Source organism: Rattus norvegicus, chromosome 18 (assembly GCF_036323735.1).
Source record: "Rattus norvegicus strain BN/NHsdMcwi chromosome 18, GRCr8, whole genome shotgun sequence".
Lineage (NCBI taxonomy): Eukaryota > Metazoa > Chordata > Mammalia > Rodentia > Muridae > Rattus > Rattus norvegicus.
In genome coordinates, this window is record NC_086036.1 from 56490283 (window position 1) to 56510651 (window position 20369).

Here is a 20369-nt window from a genome sequence, read left to right on the forward strand (position 1 = left end):
TACTCCTGTGTCTTCGAGACCTCTGTCTTTGTCTTCAGATCTTCAAACACTGAAAGATCTGATTCCAGTGCCCAACTTACAGTTATTTGTATTTTGTTTTGCTTTATTTTTATGGGGGTTAATTTTGGGGGGGGTCTTTTTTTCGGAGCTGGGGACCGAACCCAGGCTTCCTAGGCAAGCACTCTACCACTGAGCTAAATCCCCAACTCCTATGGGGGTTAATTTTAATCATCAACTTGACACAATCTAAAGTCACTTAAAAGAAGGGCCCCTGAGAGTGTCTGTGAGGAAATACCTTAGTTAAACCAATTGATATGGGAAGACTCATCTACTGTGGGTGGCACCATTCCCTAGGCTCGGGAATTTTGGGTTGTATTAAATGTAGAGAAGGGGCTGAGTGCTAGCAGCCAGAGTGCACACCTTCGTTGTTCTCTATTTCCTGCTGTAGATTTGGTGTGATCAATTGCTTCAAGCTGCTGCTTTCCTGACATTTTTACCACACCTTGAACTGTGAGAAGAAATAAATCTGTTCTCCCTTACATTGCCTTTGTCAGGGTATTTCATTATGGCAACAGGAAAATAAACTAAGACAGAAATTGGTACTAGGAATGGTTATTGTGATAAACCTGATCATGGGCCCTCGGAACTGTCTCGGGGGAGGAATGAGTATCAGTTTGGAACATTGGGCTAGAAAAACAGTTAATGCTAGAAGCAAGATTTAATGGGCCATTCTGGTAGAAGCCTGGAAGCTACAAATGCTGACCGAGGGCTGGAGAGATGAAGCACTGGCTACTCTTCCACAGGACCTAGGTTCAAATCTCTGCCCTCACACGGCAGCTCAGAACTGTCTGTAACTCCAGGTCCAAGAGACCTGACACTCTCATACGTACAGATGTACGTTCAGGCAAAATACCAATGCACATTAAAAATTATGACATAAATTCGGATAGTGGGCTCCTGGCTCACGAGGTTTCAGAGGAGAAGAGGAATGGCATCATGAACCAAGCGAGAGGCAATTTGTGTGTGATGTTTTGGGGATGACTGTGACCGCATTTTGCCTATGTCCTGAGAATTGAGTGAAGTTTGAATAGAAAGATAATGATGAATTAATTTGTTCAACAAAAGGAGATGTAGTGTAGGCAAGTTCAACGTTTCAGACAAGGTAAATGTAGGCAACAAAACAGCTGTAACTATTAAATAAGAAATTAGCCGGGTGTGGGGGCACATGCTTTAATCCCAGCACTTGAGAGGGAAAGACAGATGCCTGTGAGTTTGAGACTGGCTTGATCTGCATAACAAACTCCAGGCTAGCCAGGGCTACATAGTATCTGCCCCAGAGAGGGATGAGGAGAGAGGGAGGGAGGTTATCACCATTAAAGAGAAACCTAGGGCTGACAGGAAAGCTCAGTGGGAGAAGGTCAAAGTCAAACTAGCACAGTTCACTCCCTAGGATCCACAGTGAGAGGAGAGAATGAAACCAACTCCACACGCTGTCCTCTGATCACCACATTTGCACAACAGTATTTGCACTCAGACAGACATGCCCACACACAGAGTATAGCAATGTAAATGTTTTTAGATGGGGTCTCTCTGTGTAGTGTTGGTGTCCTTGAGCTAGCTATCAAGACCTGGTTGGCCTCAAAATCACCGAGGTCCTTCTGCTTCTGCCTCCTAAGTGGTGGGATTAAAGGCATGTGCCACCAAGCCCATACTCCATGTAATTTTTTTTTCTTTTTTTCTTTTTTTTTTTTTTTTTTTTCCGGAGCTGGGGACCGAACCCAGGGCCTTGCGCTTGCTAGGCAAGCGCTCTACCACTGAGCTAAATCCCCAACCCCGTAATTTTTTAAAAGGAGAATCTGATACTCCATACTGAGAGGAAACAATGTTTCCCTGGGGTCACCATGCATAAGACGATGCAGCTATGGCCCAAGGGGGCTGGGCTACATCTGTTGTCCAAGTGTTACTGGTTTTTAATGCCTTCAGGCATAAAAGCTGCAAGATTTGGGGGTGGGCCATGGAGGCTCTGGCAAGAGGCCCCAAGAAGCTATTGTGTGAAGCCATGAAGTTAAAGCCTAAAGCTACATTGGTAACCCCAGAATATCGGTAACCCCAGGACCATTGGACCATGCGCTGAGAAGATTTACATGCGATAGTACTAATTAATTAGATTCTGCGTGTGCCAAGGGCAGAGGAGATGGAGGTGCCAGGCGACAGAAGCCTTTTCAGAGCCCAGGTGTTTATACTACAAGGCCCATATCCAGGACCCAGAACCTTAGAACTTAGTGTCTGCCGTACAGACTCGGGCTCTGCTGTGGTGTGAGGAGCAGGGGTGTGTACTCTGTGCCATTGCAGTGTTGGAAGGATGCGACTTGCGGTTTATTTTATAGGAACTCAGGAGACTTTGGACTTTTAAAGTGTGAATCCTGTTAGGCATTATGGTATTAAACGATTGAACTTTAAAACTTTGCCTGGTGTATTTTGTATTAGAAGGTGACCATGAACTTATGGGGACAAAGGGACAAAGGGACTATAGTTTAAAGTGATACATTAGTGTGTTCAGATTGATAAGGGGTGGAGTTAGGATGGTTAGCTTGGTTTTTTTTTTTAAGATGTATTTATTTTGTATATGAGTACACTGTAGCTGTGTTCAGACACACCAGAAGAGGGCATCAGATCCCATTACAGATGGTTGTGAGCCGCCATGTGGTTGCTGGGAATTGAACTCAGGACCTCTGGAAGAGCAGTCAGTGCTCTTAACCATTGAGCCATTTCTCCAGCCCAGGACGGTTAGTTTTAATCATCAATTTGACACCACCCAGCATCATCTGAGAGAAAGGCCAGAGAGTGCCTGTTAAAGATTTCTTTTTTTTTTTAATTTTTATTGCATATTTTTTATTTACATTTCAATATTTTATTTATTTATTATATATGAGTACACTGTAGCTGCCTTCAGACACACCAGAAGAGGGCATCAGATATCATTACAGATGGTTGTGAGCCACCATGTGGTTGCTGGGATTTGAACTCAGGACCTCTGGAAGAGCAGTCGGTGCTCTTAACCACTGAGCCATCTCTCCAGCCCGATTTCTTTCTTTTTAAAGACAGGGTCTCACTGTGTAGTTCTAGTTGGCCTGACACTCACATGCAGATCAGGTCGGCCTTAAACTTTCAAACCTCTGCCTTCCAGGTGCTGGAATTAAAGGTCTGCATGACCAGACCTGGCCGTGAGAGATTTCTTAACTACATTAATTGGGAAGACCTTCTCAGTGGGTGGTTCCGTTCTCTGGGCTTGGGAACCTTGGGGGCAGCATGCGTTCATTTACTGCTTTCTGCTTCCGGAAATAGATTTGCTGTGACCAGTGATTTCAAGTTCCTGCTACAGTGACTTCACACCTCTGTGGACGGTGGACTGAAACAAACCCTTCCTCCTTAGCTTGTTTTTTATTCCGGTTTCTGGTGTTGTTGCTTTGTTTGTTTTTGTTTTGTCTCGGTTTGGTTTTTTGAGACAGGGTTTCTCTGTGTACCTGTGGCTATCCTGAAACTCTCTCTGTAGACTGGGCTGGCCTCAAACTCGGAGACTCAGCTGCTTTTTGTCATCCTGAGCACTGGGATTAAAGGTAAAGGCATGTGTTATCCCTCCCTGGCCTGTCAAGATGTTTAATCCCAGAAACACAGAGAGAAGCTAAGACACTTGTTTTTTTAATTGTTCTGACAGGGACTGCTGTACAGTTCTGGCTAGCTGGGAGCTCACTGTATAGGGTAGGCTGGCCTTAGACTCTCGGAATCCTCTTCCTTCAGCCTTCCAAGTATGTAGGCCACAGGCATGTGCCACCACACCCTCACAGAATTTTATTTGTTTCTTAGGTTGTAAAATGTAACACCTTGCCTCTACTGGTCACTGGGAAAGTTCAGTTAGATGAGGATGCAAGTCACTGGCTGTGATGGGGGTTCAGCAGTCCCCACTACGACCCACTGAACACACTCACTCGTCTCATGATACCTAGACCTGCCCACATGCTAGTCTGGGGGGGGGCCGGCAGCCCCTCTGCAGTCTGTTCCTCAGATCTGCATCTCTCCTCAGCTGCATAGATTTTGGAGGCTCTGGTTTTCCTCAAGAGGAGACAAGGGAACAGAAAGCAGGAGGAAGGAAACTGTGAGAGGGACTGAGCATGCTGGGAAGCTGGAGGAATGAATGTCAGGGGCATGAGGGACAGCATGGAGACAGTGGGAAGAACGGATTATATGTTTAAGTGGAATACTCACCAAGGGGTGGTTAAACCCAACACATTGCCTGCCGGTTTTGATCAGCATCTAGAGTATGATGGTGTTTTGTGAAAGACTAACAGGTCGTGAGTGTTGCCAATGTGTAAACAATGGCCTCAGTGGGCAGAGGCAGCTAGATCTCTGAGTTCGAGGCCGGCATGGACTACAAATCAAGTTCCAGGGCAGGCAGGGCTACTCAGGGACCAAACAAACAAACAAGCAAAAAACCAAAAGAAAGAGACTTTGTCTCAAACAAACATCCCAACAAATCAAAACACAACCCAAACCAGAAAACAGATGACTGATTCCTGAGAAGCCACACACATGCTTGCTGTGCCCCCTCTTCTTCCTTTTCTGAACTCATTCCTTCCTATTAACTTCATGTAAATCTATGCTAAGATTCTTAGGCTGTGAGGTTGGAGAGCTGCTCAGTGGTTTAGAGCATTTATTGTAACTGCTCTTGTTCCAGCTCTAACAGAGAACTCAGTTTGGCTCCTGGTACCCAGACTCACAACTGTCTATAACTCCAGTTCCATGGGCTCTGACACCCCCTTCTGACTCTCACAGGCACCAGGCACACATGTGGTGTGCACACATGTAGGCAAAATACTCATATATGTAAAATAAAGTAATACATCTAAACTTTCTTGTTTTTTTTTTTTTGTTTGTTTGTTTTTTGAGACAGGGTTTCTTTGTGTAGTCCTGGCTGTCCTGGAACTCACTCTGTAGATTAGGCTGACTTCAAACTCAGAAATCCCCTGCCTCTGCCTTCAGAGTTCTGGGATTAAAGGTGTGTGCCACCACGGCCCAGCTAAACATTTTTCTCTTTTTTCTTTTTTTCGGAGCTGGGGACCAAACCCAGGGCCTTGCGCTTGCTAGGCAAGTGCTCTACCACTGAGCTAAATCCCCAACCCCTAAACATTTTTTTAATAATAAAAAGTTCATAGGCTAGAGAGCTGCCCAAGTAGGAAAGGCATTCTACAGTAAGCCTGAGGACATGAGTTAAATCTCAGAACCCGCATGGTGGGTTCCACCGCTAATTATGCTGTTAAAAAAAATTAAATTGTTGAAGATCTTTAGTGTTATGAAAAGGTGTCAACATATTTGTATATGTAATATACATAATATATATAATACATATGCTATGAAAAGGTGTCCATAATGTTGAGTAAAAATAGTTTAAAAATGGAATTCTATAAGCTGTAGGTGACATAAAAACATGGTAGGGGCTGGAGAGATGGCTCAGTGGTTAAGGGCACTGACTGCTCTTCCAGAGGTCCTGAGTTCAAATGGCGACAGCCACATGGTGGCTCACAACCATCTGTAATGAGATCTGATGCCCTCTTCTGGTGTGTCTGAAGACAGCTACAGTGTAGTTATATATAATAAATAATTTAAAAAAAACATGGGACGGTTCTAGAATAAACTGTGAGATCTGATAACAGTGGCATCTATAGAAGGGAGACTGGGGGTGACAGCTGACTTTATTATTTATTTATATCTTTAAAGTACTAAGGATCAAATCTAAGGCTTTAAACACTGTAGTCAAATGCTCTACCACTCAGTCCTTCTCTCTCTCTCTCTCTCTCTCTCTCTCTCTCTCTCTCTCTCTCCCTCACACACACTCATACACACTCAATATATATATATATATATATGTGTGTGTGTGTGTGTGTGTGTGTGTGTGTGTATGTAAAATTTCTTTTTTAAATGTTATTTTTATTTTATGTGTATGGGTATGTGCCTGTGTATATGTACACCAATGCCATGGAAGTCTAAAGAGAGTGTTAGGTCCTGAGAACGGAATTACAGACAGTTGTGAGCTGCCATGTGGGTGCTGGGAATCAAACCTTGGTCCACTGGAAGAGCAGCCAGTACCCTTGAGTCATCTCTTTAGTGCTGGCCCCTGTCCCCTTTAAAGGAATGTGTAGACCAGGCTGATCTTGAATTCACAAACCTCTGCCTTGGTTTCCTAAATGTTGGGATCAAAGGTGTGCTTCTCCACTGCTAGCTTCTGGACCCATGTTTTGTTTTGTGTAAATTGTCTACAATAAACATGGCTTTTTAAAACCACCCTGCTGGCTGCAGTAACATACATGTGTAATGTGTCTGAAGTAGAAGCAGGAAGATCAGGGGTTAAAAGACAGTCTGAGCTACACACCAAGTTTCATACCAGTCTAGACTACATGAGATCCTGTCTCAAAATATAAAAAAACAAAAAAACAAAAATGGGCTGGAGAGATGACTCAGTGGTTAAGAGCACTCGATGTTCTTTCAGAGGTCCTGAGTCTTTTTGGAGACTGGGTACTTCTGTCTATTCTAGAACTATGTAGACTAGGTTGGCCTTGAACTCACAGTGATCTGTCTGCTTCTGCCTCCCAAGTGCTGAAATTATATCACACCTGGCTTCCTTTTTTTTTTCTTTTTCCTTTACTTTAGGGTGTCTGTTTTATAGGTTTTCTGTAGCTGCTTTTACAAAGCAGAAAGCAAATGATACTTTTTTTTTTTAAAGGAAAGTTTCCTTCAAGCATGGTAAAACATGCCTTTGATCCTAGTGGTCTAGGGACAGAGGTGGATGGGATCTCTGGGAGTTCCAAGCCATCCTGGTCTACATAGGAAGTTCCAGGCCAGTAATGGTGACACAGTGAGGCCCTGTTTCAAAAGAATAAAAATTTAGCTGGGAGATGGTGGTGCACGATGCCTTTCATCCCAGGACTGAGGAGGTAGAAGCAGGCAGATCTCCAAGTACGAGGTCAGTCTGGTCTACAGAGTGAGTACAAGGCCAGGCAGGGCTACCCACTAAAACCCTGTATCTAAAACAACAACAAAAAATAAAAGTTCCCTAAGCTGAAGTCTTTCAGAATGGCAGTAATTCCAGTACACAAACAGAGCTATATTCAATATATATATGTAGCTCTACTGTTTGCCGTGCTCTGAAATATATACATGTGGTTATATATGTAATATGACTCTAAAGATGTATATACATGCTAGTGTTTGTTTATGAATATTGCACCCATGTTTTTCAAGTTCTACTAGTAATACGTCTGCGCTTCCCTCGATGTTTTCATCTACAAAGTTTCCCAATTATTCAATGTCTTGCAATATTGTTATTAGAGGGTTATACAAAATGACTATTAGATATTGGGTCTTACGTCATAACCCCAAATCTGCCTCACACAAATGGTTTCATATATCTATCTGTACAATGGAAATAAAAATCAATCTAGTTTATGTTGTGAGAATTAACTGAAGCACCGAACATAAGATGCATAGTGCAGGGTAGCAGGGAAGTGTTGAATAATTTATCACTACGCTGCTCTGTGCTGTGCTAAATACGGTAAAGTTGCATTACAAGGTTGCTTGCTGTTGTTATTCTCCTCCGCACCACAAGGAGCGCTGTCGCTCCCAGGCTGCTTGGCCTGAGGCTCTGCTGGCGGAAGTCTGTCTAGCTGCGGCAACTGAGACCTGGAGTATAGCCCGCCTCTTCTCCCACGCGTGTCCGCTCCGTGAGTTCTCATAGGCAGATCCGGTCACAGCAACACGCAGCACCGGCTTCCTCAATAGGCCATCTTCCTTACGGGCGGTTTTAGTTTCGTTGGAAACCGTGATAGAGACTTCTTCCGGGAGTCTACCGCTCTCCGTGACCTCAGAGGTACACTTCCACTTCCGGGACACGGAAGTGACCCGTCTGCCCGCCCCTTCCGTCTCTCTCTTTCCGGTGGAGGAGTCTGGAGACGACGTTCAGGTAGGAGGCCCAGACCTTGAGAATCGTGAGGCATCCTTTGGTTAGGGCTCTCTGTGGGTTCTGGGCCGGGGTCTGTGTGCGGTAGCCGAGCCTAGTGAGTGGTGGAGACGAGCAGCCGCCCGCTCTCCCCGACCCATCCCGGTCCAGGGCTCCGCTGTGTCCCGGTGGCGGCCTCTGGCCTGAGATGGGGGAAGTCAGAAGTGGAAGTGGGTGCGGGTCCTGCACTGGGCCTCTGGCCAGTCTTGCACTGAGTGATTTCGGGGAGCGGGTCCCTGGTCGCGCGTGGGCCGCCGCCTGTACCCTGTTAAGTTATAGGCAGTCGCCGGCCTGCCCCTAACCTCGTTCCTCTCGTGAAAAGTACGAGCAGGATGTGTACCGATCCCTTCTGTAAATCGAAGATTAAAAGGGATGACATTAAACCTTGTTCCTGTGTGGAGTGCTTCTAATCCTAATCCATGACGGCTACTCCCGAGTCGGACACATTGCCTGTCGTGCTCCTCCGTAGTGCGGTGGGACTGATGCCATATGTTTATGTTCTTCTGATAACCATCCCCACCGAGGACAGCGAAGCTGCATTGAGTAACCATCCTGCCCAGACGATTTGTACCCTACCGAATCGCGTGTTAGCCTAATTTGAGGTGACTGTACATTTCTAGACCTGCCCTTGTGCATCTGGGAAGTGGACCCCAAGTAGCGTGTGAGAGAGGCTCAAGAGAGATCCCAGGGACCTAGAAGCCTATTTCTAAGGCCTGTGGTGTTTGGGGATTGTGGGGAGAGTAGGAGGGGCATCTTGGTACTAGGAAGAGACTACAAGGCAGGCTTTGGCACAGTATCATTCCAGACAGACGATCCTGTTTAGTTTTCTTAGCTGCTGGGAGGTAGCCTAATGTAATTTGAGTGCTGCTCAATAACTAGTTTCTTCTGGAAATGGTGATAGTTTGTTCTACTACCTCCCCTTGGGTTGGTCAAAGGACTGCCTGGGCCTTTTGGAGAAAAAGAATCAGTCTCCTTGTTTGTGTCTTTTCCCTTCTTCCCATGAATGCACTGTGGTTATAGGTTAGAGTTAAGTGATCTAAACACTCACTGGTTTGTCCACCATTCTCATGATTAGACTTCCTGGAAGACATGCCCTGGCTGTCTTAGAATTTGTATGTAGATGCTCCGGCCTCTGTCTCCCCAGTCCTGGAGTTAAAGTTACATGCCACCACACTTTGCTTTTAACGTTTGGCACTAGGAAAAGTTGGAAAATTTGCTTTCTGAGCAGTGATGCTGTGAGGAACTTGTGTTGGGAGGTATCTGATAGGATGTTGCAGCAGTGTGGGCAAGGATAAAGTGGAAAGTTCTTTGACTTCTTGGTCTTTTTAGGCTGCTTTGGGCCTAAACTGTAAATGGTGTCTGGCCCCAGGAAACTTGGGTTTTAAGCGTTATGTGTGGGCAGAGACCAACCCCCGCCCCCAACTTGGTTGTTGTCTCTTCCGTTTACCTGTCTGCTGGGTTACACAGAACAAATGGAGGCAGAAGGGAAGGGAGGAGGAGAGTTGGAGTGTTAACTCTGGCCTGAGACCTGCCTTCTATGCTGTCTGTTTTGCATAGCTACTCGTGAATGTTAGGAATGCGTGTGGCTTGTTACTAGGACCGTATAGGCTCACCCTAAAGGCAGGTTTGAGAAATTGTATGATTTGGTAAATGCTAAGAGCAGAGACAGGATATTAGGAGCAATACTTGGGTTTTTCCCTTAGGTAAAGAGAAAATGTTTTGGGGACCCTTTGCCTGTTGCTAACATTGAGGTTCTTCCACCTAGAAATGGCACCTCGCAAGGGGAAGGAAAAGAAGGAAGAACAGGTCATCAGCCTTGGACCTCAGGTGGCTGAAGGAGAGAATGTATTTGGTGTCTGCCACATCTTTGCATCCTTCAATGATACCTTTGTCCATGTTACTGATCTTTCTGGCAAGTGAGTACTTCAGAAAGGCATAAAACAAGCCTCAAAGGGACTGACTGTAAAGAAAGGTTATTATAGTTGATGGAATTTGCCCTAGAGAATTACTGTTTTTGCTTAATTTGCCATGAATTATAAGAAAACACATTGTGTTTCTTGGAGCTGAGGGTAAACTTGAACTTAAGATCATGTCTCCTCTACCCCCTTGCTGTGATTTTTATGTAACCCTAGAGATTGAAACACACCCCCCCTTATAAATACAACTGTCTTGTTCAGAACCAGATTATATGCTCAGGCTAACCAGCCTTGTCATACATAGATACACCGTTACACTGCTCATTGGGGGTTCAATAAGTATTTGTCTTAGGGTTTTACTGCTGTGAACAGACACCATGACCAAGGCAACTCTCATACGAACGACATTTAATTGGGGCTGGCTTATAGGTTCAGAGATTCAGTTCAGTATCTTCAAGGTGGGAACAGTGTCTAGGTGGGTATGATGCAGGAGAAGGTGAGAGTTCTAAATCTTCATCTGAAGCTGCTAACAGAATACTGGCTTCCAGGTAGCTAGGATGAGGGTCTTATAGCGCATACCAACAGTGACACACCTACTCCAATAGAACCACACCTTCTAATCAGGACACTCCCTGGGCCAAGCATATACAAATCACAGTATTCCAAGCATCCTTGTTGGAAAATGACATAGTTTTCTGCTTTTGTCCCTAGGGAAACCATCTGCCGAGTAACTGGTGGAATGAAGGTGAAGGCTGACCGAGATGAGTCCTCTCCGTATGCAGCCATGTTGGCTGCCCAGGATGTGGCCCAGAGGTGCAAGGAACTGGGCATCACTGCCCTGCATATCAAACTCCGGGCCACAGGAGGAAACAGGTACGGAATATTGTGGGTGGCTTTAAGGTCTGTTTTGTCTCAGGGCAAGCTATTATCTATGGAAGGGTGTTCTTAGTTAGGCATAGTAGCTGATATCCTATAATCCCAGCACACAGGAACAAATGTAGGAGGAGCTACATTTGGGATTAGCCTGGGCTACACAGTTCCTCCTCCCCCCCCCCCAAAAAAAAAGATGATTTGTTTTTTGTGTTTATTGACTAACCACTGAATGCCAGGTAGTGGCTTTGGGTGGCACCTCACCTTTGCAGGAAACTCAGACCTAACATGCAGGAGGTTGCATGGTTTCAGTCTGTGGTAAATACTAGGAAGCAGAGTGTGGAGTTGGTGGTAGGAATGACTTATTAAATACAGTAGAGTGCTCCTTTCCCCAACACCACATGGCTGGGTACTGTGGTACACACCAGGAAATGGATGTGGGGAGCATCCAGCGTTTGAGGTTGGTGGTTGGTCACACAATGATTTTGAGGCTGATGGGAGTCTATACAACTGGTCCTTACATGATGAGGTGGGGTACATAGTCCAGTAGAGACAAAAAAGTTGGGCATTGGAGGAATGAGAGGCTTAGGTGTGATCCAAGAGTGGGATAGGGCCTCACTAGGTCTTCGGTCCTAATGGGACAGAGCAAGGACATGGTGTGAGAACTAGAGCAGGAAGCCACTCCACGGGCAGCCGCTTGAGGAAGCTGTCGAGGTAGTCCCGTGAAGAAGGAGCGTCTCAGATGCAGCAGTGAAGGAGCCAGGGGAAGAGTTTAGCCACAGACCAGGTGAGGGGTGCCTTGTGCACCCCCTTCCTTTTAAGGATTTACAGGTGTTGTGATGCATCTTTAATCCCAGCATATTTCTGCCCTGTCCTCCTCCTGCCCTTAAACAGGGTAGAAAAAATTACATGAGTGCAATACGTGCCTGTGTGTGCCATGTGCATACCTGGTGCCTGCGGAGGTCAGAAAAGGACAGTGACTCTTTTGAAACTGGTATTGCAGATGGTTGTAAACCACCATGTGGGCAGTAGGAACAGAGTCCAGGCCCTCTGCTACAGTCTCAGTACTATTGAGCCATCTCTCCAGCCTCATTTAGCAATTTTGAAGAGGGTTTTGTGTTGTATAATTGGAGATTAAGTATGGCTCCCTTTCAGTGTGCAAGTATTTAACTGTTGGTTTCCCCAATTCAGAAGTGGATTGAAATTAGAAAAAATTCTGCTGACTCACTTGGCCAATGGTCTTCATTTTCTAGGACCAAGACCCCTGGACCTGGAGCCCAGTCAGCCCTCAGAGCTCTTGCTCGCTCTGGGATGAAGATTGGGCGGATTGGTAAGTCCCCTCTGGTTAACACTTGGGGCTGCTTTGAAGCAGTGACCCCTTCCAAACCATGCCACATGCCTAATGGGTCAGCTTTGGTTGGCTTTTGTTAAGGAGCCTGTAAAAGGCATTATGGGAGAGAGTTCATCTCTAAATGGTACAGCTTTTCCCCATCTATGTTGGGAAAACATTTCTGACTGATTCAGCAGCCTTCTGTCTCTTAACCCATGACTCCCTTGATTGCCCTCACATCTCTTCCCTGCTGGCCCTTTGTAACAGTGTCGCTCCTGACACCTGGTGTAAAGAGCAAACAGCCACAGCTGATCAGTGTAGGGTCACTTTCTATTAGAAGCAGTAGCTCTGACTTAGGAACTTGGTTTCCTGCATCTCTGATTGTGCACCTTCTCAGGGCCTGAGGCCCCTTCCAAAAGGGAGTTGGAATGAGGAATTGCTGACCATTGGAGATGCATTTGGGAAAGAATAAAGTCTACTGCTAGTTAGACTTGTGGCTACAGGCAATGACTTTTTTTTTCCTTCTCACAGAGGATGTCACCCCCATCCCCTCTGACAGCACTCGAAGGAAGGGTGGTCGTCGGGGTCGCCGTCTGTGAACAGGACTTCTCAAGTTATTTTCTGTTAATAAATTGCTTTGTAAGCTATTTTGGTTCTGATGCTTATTTGTTTTAATAATTTATTTTTCTGCACGTTGATGTATAAAACCTAATAGGACCTGTGTGTCTGTCCTATGTGAAGGTATCAGATTCCCTGGAACTGGAGTTAACAATTGTGAGCTGCCATGGATGTTGAGAATTGAACCAGAGTCCTCTGGAAGAGCTGCCAGTATTAACCCTATTAACCACTGAGCCATTTCTCCAGCCCCTGGTGTGTGTGTATATAAATAAGTATATTTTTTAATTTATTATTAACCACTATGTGGTTGCTGGGATTTGAACTCAGGATCACTGTAAGAGCAGTCATTGCTCTTAACCACTGAGTCATCTCTCCAGCCCTGGTGTTTGTTTTTGAGACAGGGTTTCTACATAGCCCTGGCTGTCCTTAAACAGTGTAGATGAGGCTGGTATCACACTAAGGAGATCACCTTCCAAGTGCTGAGATTAAAGCTCTGCCACCATGCCCTGCAATTCTGGTATTGTCATTTGTCACTGAGGTACACAACAAGGCAAATAGTATATTGTTTGAGAGGATTCAAAGACTACTATAGGACACAGTAGGGTTGTCTCAGCTTCTGGTGTGGGTTGGGCAAGCCTAGGTTCTAGAAACTGGTTTTCTAGGAAAGGGAAACTGGGACCGTGAGATGCTGAGGCAGTACAGTAGCTCTATGGCATTTGCCAGCCAGTCTCCAAACTTCCTGTTCATAACCCAGGCAATGGGGGACACTCAAACCCCAGCAGGCAGGGCTAGACCACAAGTTGGGAGCCAATCCGGTCTACATAGGGACCTCTAGGCCAGGGTGACATTGGAATGTAAGATACCAGAGAGGTGGGGCTGTTTGGATGATCTACACATGAACCAATTTCTCTTGGCTGGTTTCACTGTAGTTCAGGCTGGCCTCAATTCTCTTGAGTGTAGTGTTGGGGTTACAGGTATAAATTAGCCAGTTTGGTTATATTTTTTTAAATATTTAATGTATATGATTACATTGTAGCTGTCTTGAGATATACCAGAATTTGTTATAGGTGATTGTGAGCCACCATGTGGTTGCTGGGACTTGAACTCAGGACCTCTGGAAGAGCAGTCAGTGCTCTTAACCGCTGAGCCATCTCTAGCCCCTTCGGGGTTTTCAAATGGGTCTTAACTGTGTAGTTTTAACTCTGGAATAAGTTGTGTAGATCAGGCTGGCCCACAGAGATCTGCCTGTCTCTGCCTCCACCAATAGGTAGAAATTAAAGGCACATTCCACCACCAAGCTTCCTATTTTGTTCTTAAAGGGCCAGAGCAGGGGCAACTTGATCCAAGTACAGCCTGAGCTGGAGGAGCCTTCCAGACCTGAGCCATATATAAACCTGTGTGGGTGTGTTCCTTCCCCCAACACCGGCTGTGCGAGATGGGTAGCTTGTACTTCTGTTGCTTTCCTTAGCAGTTCTCTGAGGTTGTTCCACATTGGTACATAAAGTACCTAAGAACCAGTCACCCCACAAATACCAAGTCCTATTTTCATCAGCAGTAAAACAGATAACGGTTCTTGCTTTCCAGAAGCTTGCTTCCAGCTCCAAGGACACAGTGTTATCAGGAACTGAGCGTTCTGGAAGGGTTTGCTTTTCTATTTGAGACGGTCTCACTGTGTCTCTCTGGCTAGCCTGGAACTCAACATAGATCCAACTGCCTCCCTCTGTCTCCTTAGTTCTGGGATTAAAGGCGTGTGCTGCCATGCACGCTCATGCACTGAGTTAATGTGCATTGGTGCTTTGCTTGCACGTATGTCTCTGTGAGGGTGTTGAATCCCCTGGAACTGAAAGTAGACACAGTTCTGATTTGCCATGTAAGTGCTGGGAATTGAACCCAGGCCCTTTGGAAGAGCAGCCAGTGCTCAACCACTGAGTCATCTCTCCCAACCCCCCACCAACTCCATGCGCTGAGTCTTAAAGATCAGTCTTTTTTTTTTTTTTTTTTTTTTTTTTCGGAGGTGGGGACCGAACCCAGGGCCTTGTGCTTGCTAGGCAAGCGCTCTACCACTGAGCTAAATCCCCAACCCCCTTAAAGATCAGTCTTAAGCCTTTTAGGTGCCACTCTCCTATAATACAGCTAAGAAAGCCGGTATGAAAAGTAATTTGGCAAAGTTGTCGCTCTTGGTGGTTCACCTGTAATCCTAGTAAAGTTAGGGTTGCCATGCAATTGGGGCTATCTTGAGTTACAATTTGAAACCTGCCTCAAAAAAAGGCAGTGGGAGCATGTCTTTAACCCCAGAACTCTGGGAGGCAAGGGCAGGCAGAACTCTGTATTGGGTCCATACACTGAGACCCTGTTTCACTGGCAAAGGCGTTTTGGTTTTCTTGTGTGTGTGTGTGTGTGTGTGTGTGTGTGTGTGTGTGTGTGTGTCCATCTGCTGTGTGTATTGAAGGAGGTTGCTATCCTGGAGCTGAAGCTACAGGGGGTTTGTAAGCGCCACCTGACCTGGGTGCTGAGGCCTTAACTGCTGAGTTCTCTCAAGCCCATTGCCAAATATTTGATTCCTGAGTTGCACTTTGTTTTGATTGGAAGGGACAGGGTTCCCCATGTAGCCCAGGATGGTCTGTGTTTTCCTGCTTGGCTCCTCAGTGCTGGGATTACTGGAGTGTTCTATCCAGGTGACATAGTATTTTAAGATTCATCCATATTGTGGCACATGCACACACCCCATTCCTTTGTTGGATAATACAGAGTTTTCTGGATGCATAAACTACTACACATTTTACCTAAATGGAGGCCGGGGAGATGGCTCAGTGGTTAAGAGCACTGGCTGCTCTTTCAGAAGACCCAAGTTCAATTCCAGCCCTGCCATGGTGGCTCTCAACTGTCTGCAACTTCAGTTTCAAGGGATCTGATGCCTCTCTGGCCTCCAACGGCACTGAACACACATGGAGTGCAGACATAAATTCAGTCAAAACACATAAATTTCAAAACAAAAGTTGAGAAAATTAAATGGGATAAAGATCTGGCTCAGACCCGACTACTCTTCCAGAGGTCCTGAGTTCAATTCCCAGCAACCACATGGTGGCTCTGTAAAGAGATCTGATGCCCTCTTCTGGTGTGTCTGAAGACAGCTACAGTGTACTTATATATAATAAATGAATAAATCTTTAAAAAAAAAAAGCTGGCTCAGGTTAGGAACGTGTGTGGAGAACAAAAATTCACAAAATTCGCAGTATTCATAGGGTGTGGGAGACTCAGAAACCTTTCTGCTTTTATCTCTAGCTTGGCTAGAGTCTGATGTTCTCATATACACGTGCATGCAGGCACACACAAAATAAAACCTTTAAAATTGGGGAGCCTTGGGGGCGCGGAAGAAACGACTCAGCAGTTAAGAGCACTTGCTCTTGCAAAGGACCCGGGGTCAATTCCTAGCATCCACATGGCAGCTCACAGTGTCAAAGACTCCTCTCCTGGTCTCCATGGACAGTGGTACATGGATGCATAAGTAGGCACATACATGAACATAACAATAAATTAGTAGGGCTGGAGAGATGGTTCAGCACTGAGCTCATCCAGAGGTCCTGAGTTCAATTCCCAGCAACCACATGGTGGCTCACAATCGCCTGTAATGGGATCCGATGCCCTCTTCTGGTGTGTCTGGGGGCAGCTACAGTGTACCCCTATACATTAATAATTTTTTTAAAGTAAAGATTATTTTATTTTATTTATGAGTGGTTCATTTAAATGAATAGTTAAATGTTTAAAAATTCTGGTGTGGGTCAAGCAAGTAAAGGCACTGGTGTCCTGCTGACTTGAATTCAGTCCCTGGGACTTGCATGGAGGAAAGAGAGCCCAGCTTCCACAAATTGTCCTCTGACCTCCAGAAGGGTACTATGGAACATGGCACCCCCACACATACACACATAAATGCAATAGCACATTAAAAAAAAATAGTGTGTGGCTAAACCCAGGTCATAAACTAAATCCATGCTGAACTTAGTTTTCAAAAGTGCGGGTTGGGGGTGGACACAAATCTTCCTTAATTAAAGAATTGAAAGCAATTTAAGATCAGTTCACTGGAAAGAACTTCTTCCCTCTAATAGTAGGCTATGGAGGGTGACTCACTTCCCAGTGAATAGAACATGGCAAAGGGAAATTAGAAGTAGCTGAGGAAGCCCAGAGCACCAGGGAAATCATCATGTCGTGCATGGATGGGTCCTCCAGTCTGACCTAAGGAGCACCTTACGACAGAATTTTTCCAGAGGACTCAGAGCCTCAACCTAGACAAGAGAAACCTGGAACGGAGTTAGACACTCATGAGCATCATAGTCCTATTCGTCCTATTGAACATCAAAGACAAGACCGGAGGAGATTGAGGACATGTACCCGTGTCATTTCTTTTGAAAAAAAAATATCACAGCAGTGGCAGATGGGGTGTCGTAGATGAGAACACCCAAGTTATATCTTTAACTTACTACCAAATGAAATGACTGAAGGGATGTGGTCTCATCCTGTCGGTCCGGTTTCTAGGTGTATGTGGCACGCAGTCAAGAGGCAGCCATTCCACAGCCTCCGTCTGCGATGCTGGGACTAAGAACTTCAACTCAGCCTTTTTAGCGACAACTGCTGGGATGCTGCGCCTCGGAAGGGATCACAGGATGAAGTGTTTAGCACCAGACAAGCTGCTGCTATTCTTAAGCCTGTTCGGTTCTTGTGCCAAGCGTATAAAGGACAGCTGGCTGGGGTCCTGGTGGAAACACGCTGGCGGTTCCTGGAGCATTCCCTTATTTCCTGTGATGGAACATTGCAACTTGTCCTGTTGCCTGGCAACCAGGGATGCGGTCAGCCGGGTCACTGAGTGTTCTTTTGGGGTTGACTGGCTTTTGGATTGGTACTTTTGGTTTTTTTGGGGTTTGTTTTGTTTTGTTTTTCAAGGACAGCTAAGCTGTGGTCAGCTTGGGCCCTAGCAGTCTATGGGCTCCTGAGGCAGATGAGAGGATACAGACGCTGTTACCGACCTGGCCTCTATAGAGCATGGGAACCCAACCTCAGAAGCTCAGCTTGAAACTGGCAACCCTATCATCCCTCTGGAGATGGCCACTGCCCAGCATTGTCCTGCTTCTGGCTACCTGCTCACAGGGTTTCATGGAATGGTCTCTCTCCTAATTAGTCACCCTATTTTTTTCTGTAGCCGGTGGAAACGAAACTGAGGGGCTGGGGCGCTCAGTGGAGGGTTTAATACGACAGGCCCAGTGTTCGCCTCCCAGCTCAGCAAAAGAAGCTGTTTTGCTCTACTTAGTCATACCCTTTGGCTCTTCTCCAGGATAGAATCTCTCTTCAGGGAGTCTCCCAGCCTTTGGTCTAGCATGGCCATACCCCATGCTCTCTTCCTCTACCCAAGCCAAACCCAGCTCCTCTTAGTTTCTGAATTTCCACTCCTACATTCATCAGGTAGTTCTTGCTCTTTGGGCTTCAACTCCCTCCGACTCACCTATTAGAATATATTTTTTCCCCCACAAAGTTAGCATTCAGAGCAGTGGTTCTCAACCTGTGGGTCGAGACCCTGTTGATAATCAAATGACTTTTCCGCAAGGGTCTCATATCTAATATCTGGCCATATCAGATAGGTACATTGCAATTCATAGCCATAAAACAATTACAGTCATGAAGTAGCAACATTAATAATTTTAAGGTTGTGGGTCACCACAGCATGAGAAACTATATTTTTTTTCTTTTCTTTTTTTCAGAGCTGGGGACCGACCGAACCCAGGGCCTTGCGCTTACTAGGCAAGCGCTCTACCACTGAGCTAAATCCCCAACCCCATGAGAAACTATATTAAAGGGTCACAGCCTTATGAAAGTTAAGAATCTCTGGTCTAGAGGCTCCTCAGGGTACTCCTCCCTTGAATTACCATATTGCCTTTTGTTTCTGAGTGGCCCACTGGCCACTTATTTATTGCAATAGCCCATTCCCCACTGCTGTGTTGTTTCTGGAGGGAGGGATAGACCCTGTACTGAGTTTGCCTCTATAGCTTCCCGCCTAGTCTGTACAAAGCAGGGGCTTGTCTGACAGGATTGGTAAACCATGGAAAGAGTAGAGGAAGGGGCTCCCTCCTTTGCTCTCAGCCAAGTCAGTACTTTGAAGGGCTTCCCTAGATATCCAGTAAAATGAAAGGAAACAAAGAAAAAAACCTATGCATTTCATTATTCCAGAGAAGTAAAGGAAACCTTCAAGCACTTTGAAGAAATCAAAGAAAAAAGACATCCAAGCCAGTCAGGTTGGCGCAAGCCTTTAATCTCAGGACTTGGAAGGCAGAGACAGGCAGATTTCTGTGAGTTCCACAACAGCTCTGGCTTCACAGTGACACCCTGTCTTAAGGAGGAGAAGGAGGAGGAGGAGAATGAAGAAGAGGAAAGGAAGAGGAGAAGGGAGGAGGAGGAGGAGGAGAGGAAGAAAAGAGAAAAAGAAAAATGGAAGTATATTTGAAAAAGACCAAATGAAAGTCTCAGAACAAATACATGATTGAAATTAAATATAGACACATACAAAAAATCAAACACACAGTGGATGAGTTGAATGGTAGATATTAGAGCTAGCCAAAAGAAGAATAGCTTAATTGGAAATAAGATAGCAGAAGATTGCAACAGAATTGGAATAGGCTTCTTCCTTTCTTTCTTTTTTTTTTTTTTCTATTTTTTTTTTCGGAGCTGGGGACCGAACCCAGGGCCTTGCGCTTGCTAGGCAAGCGCTCTACCACTGAGCCAAATCCCCAACCCCATAGGCTTCCTTTCTGCATGGCTTGCTGACTGCTCCTGGCTTTCATGCAGCCCCCATTCCCTGGTGCATAAAGCCCCCTGTAATCCAGAGAAACGCTATCAAAGCTGTCTGTCTTTCTACACAGGATGAATGTGGGACGGAAACAGGTAGCCTTGAAGAAATGCATATGGTCTTAAAGTGGTAGAAGCCTGTCATAGATGGGAGTTTATAGAGGAATAGACTTGAACATCAATGCTTTTGGAAGAAAATCACTTCATGAGATAATGACGTCACTGTCATTGCAGCGATACAAGGGTAGTCCAGGTCACCAAAGGCTAGTGATATGGGAAATAGTGGTGGGGCAGAGACAATCCTTTATCCTCTATTGTAAATAGGTCCTTCCCCCCTCTCCCTCTCTCCCTCCCTCCTTCCCTCCCTCCCTCCCTCCCTCCTTTCCTCTCCCCTTCCCCTCCTCCTTCCCTTCCCTCCCTCCATCTTTTCCTCCCATTCTTCCCCCTTTGGTGGTTTTTTTTGTTTGTTTTGTTTTGTTTGTTTGTTTTGAGACAAGGTATCATTCTGTAGACCTGGCCGGCCTGAACCTCATGATATAAATCAGATTGGCCTCAAACTCAGAGGTCCATCTATCTCTGTCTCTGGAGTACTGGGAGTAGAGAAGCATGCCACTATGCCTGACAAGAATCTCAATTTTGAACTGGATCTGTGACTAACCCAAAAGCCTGCATGTTGGGGTATAACTCAGTTATATAGCACTGGTTTGATCACTACGTCCCTTCTCCAAATGCCAAAGCATAAAGACTGCAGCTCTCAATC

The 20369-nt window shown here is 45.6% G+C and overlaps 1 protein-coding gene across 3 annotated transcripts; it reads left to right on the plus strand.

Annotated features, from left to right (window-relative positions):
• Positions 1–1727: 1727 nt before the first annotated feature.
• On the plus strand, positions 1728–12810 carry Rps14 (ribosomal protein S14). Of its 3 annotated transcripts, none has more exon segments than NM_022672.1 (5): positions 7978–8011; positions 9813–9963; positions 10675–10836; positions 12087–12163; positions 12695–12762. In NM_022672.1, coding segments are annotated over 4 exon segments (456 nt in total). In that variant the 5' UTR covers positions 7978–8011; positions 9813–9814.
• The last annotated feature ends 7559 nt before the right edge of the window (positions 12811–20369 follow it).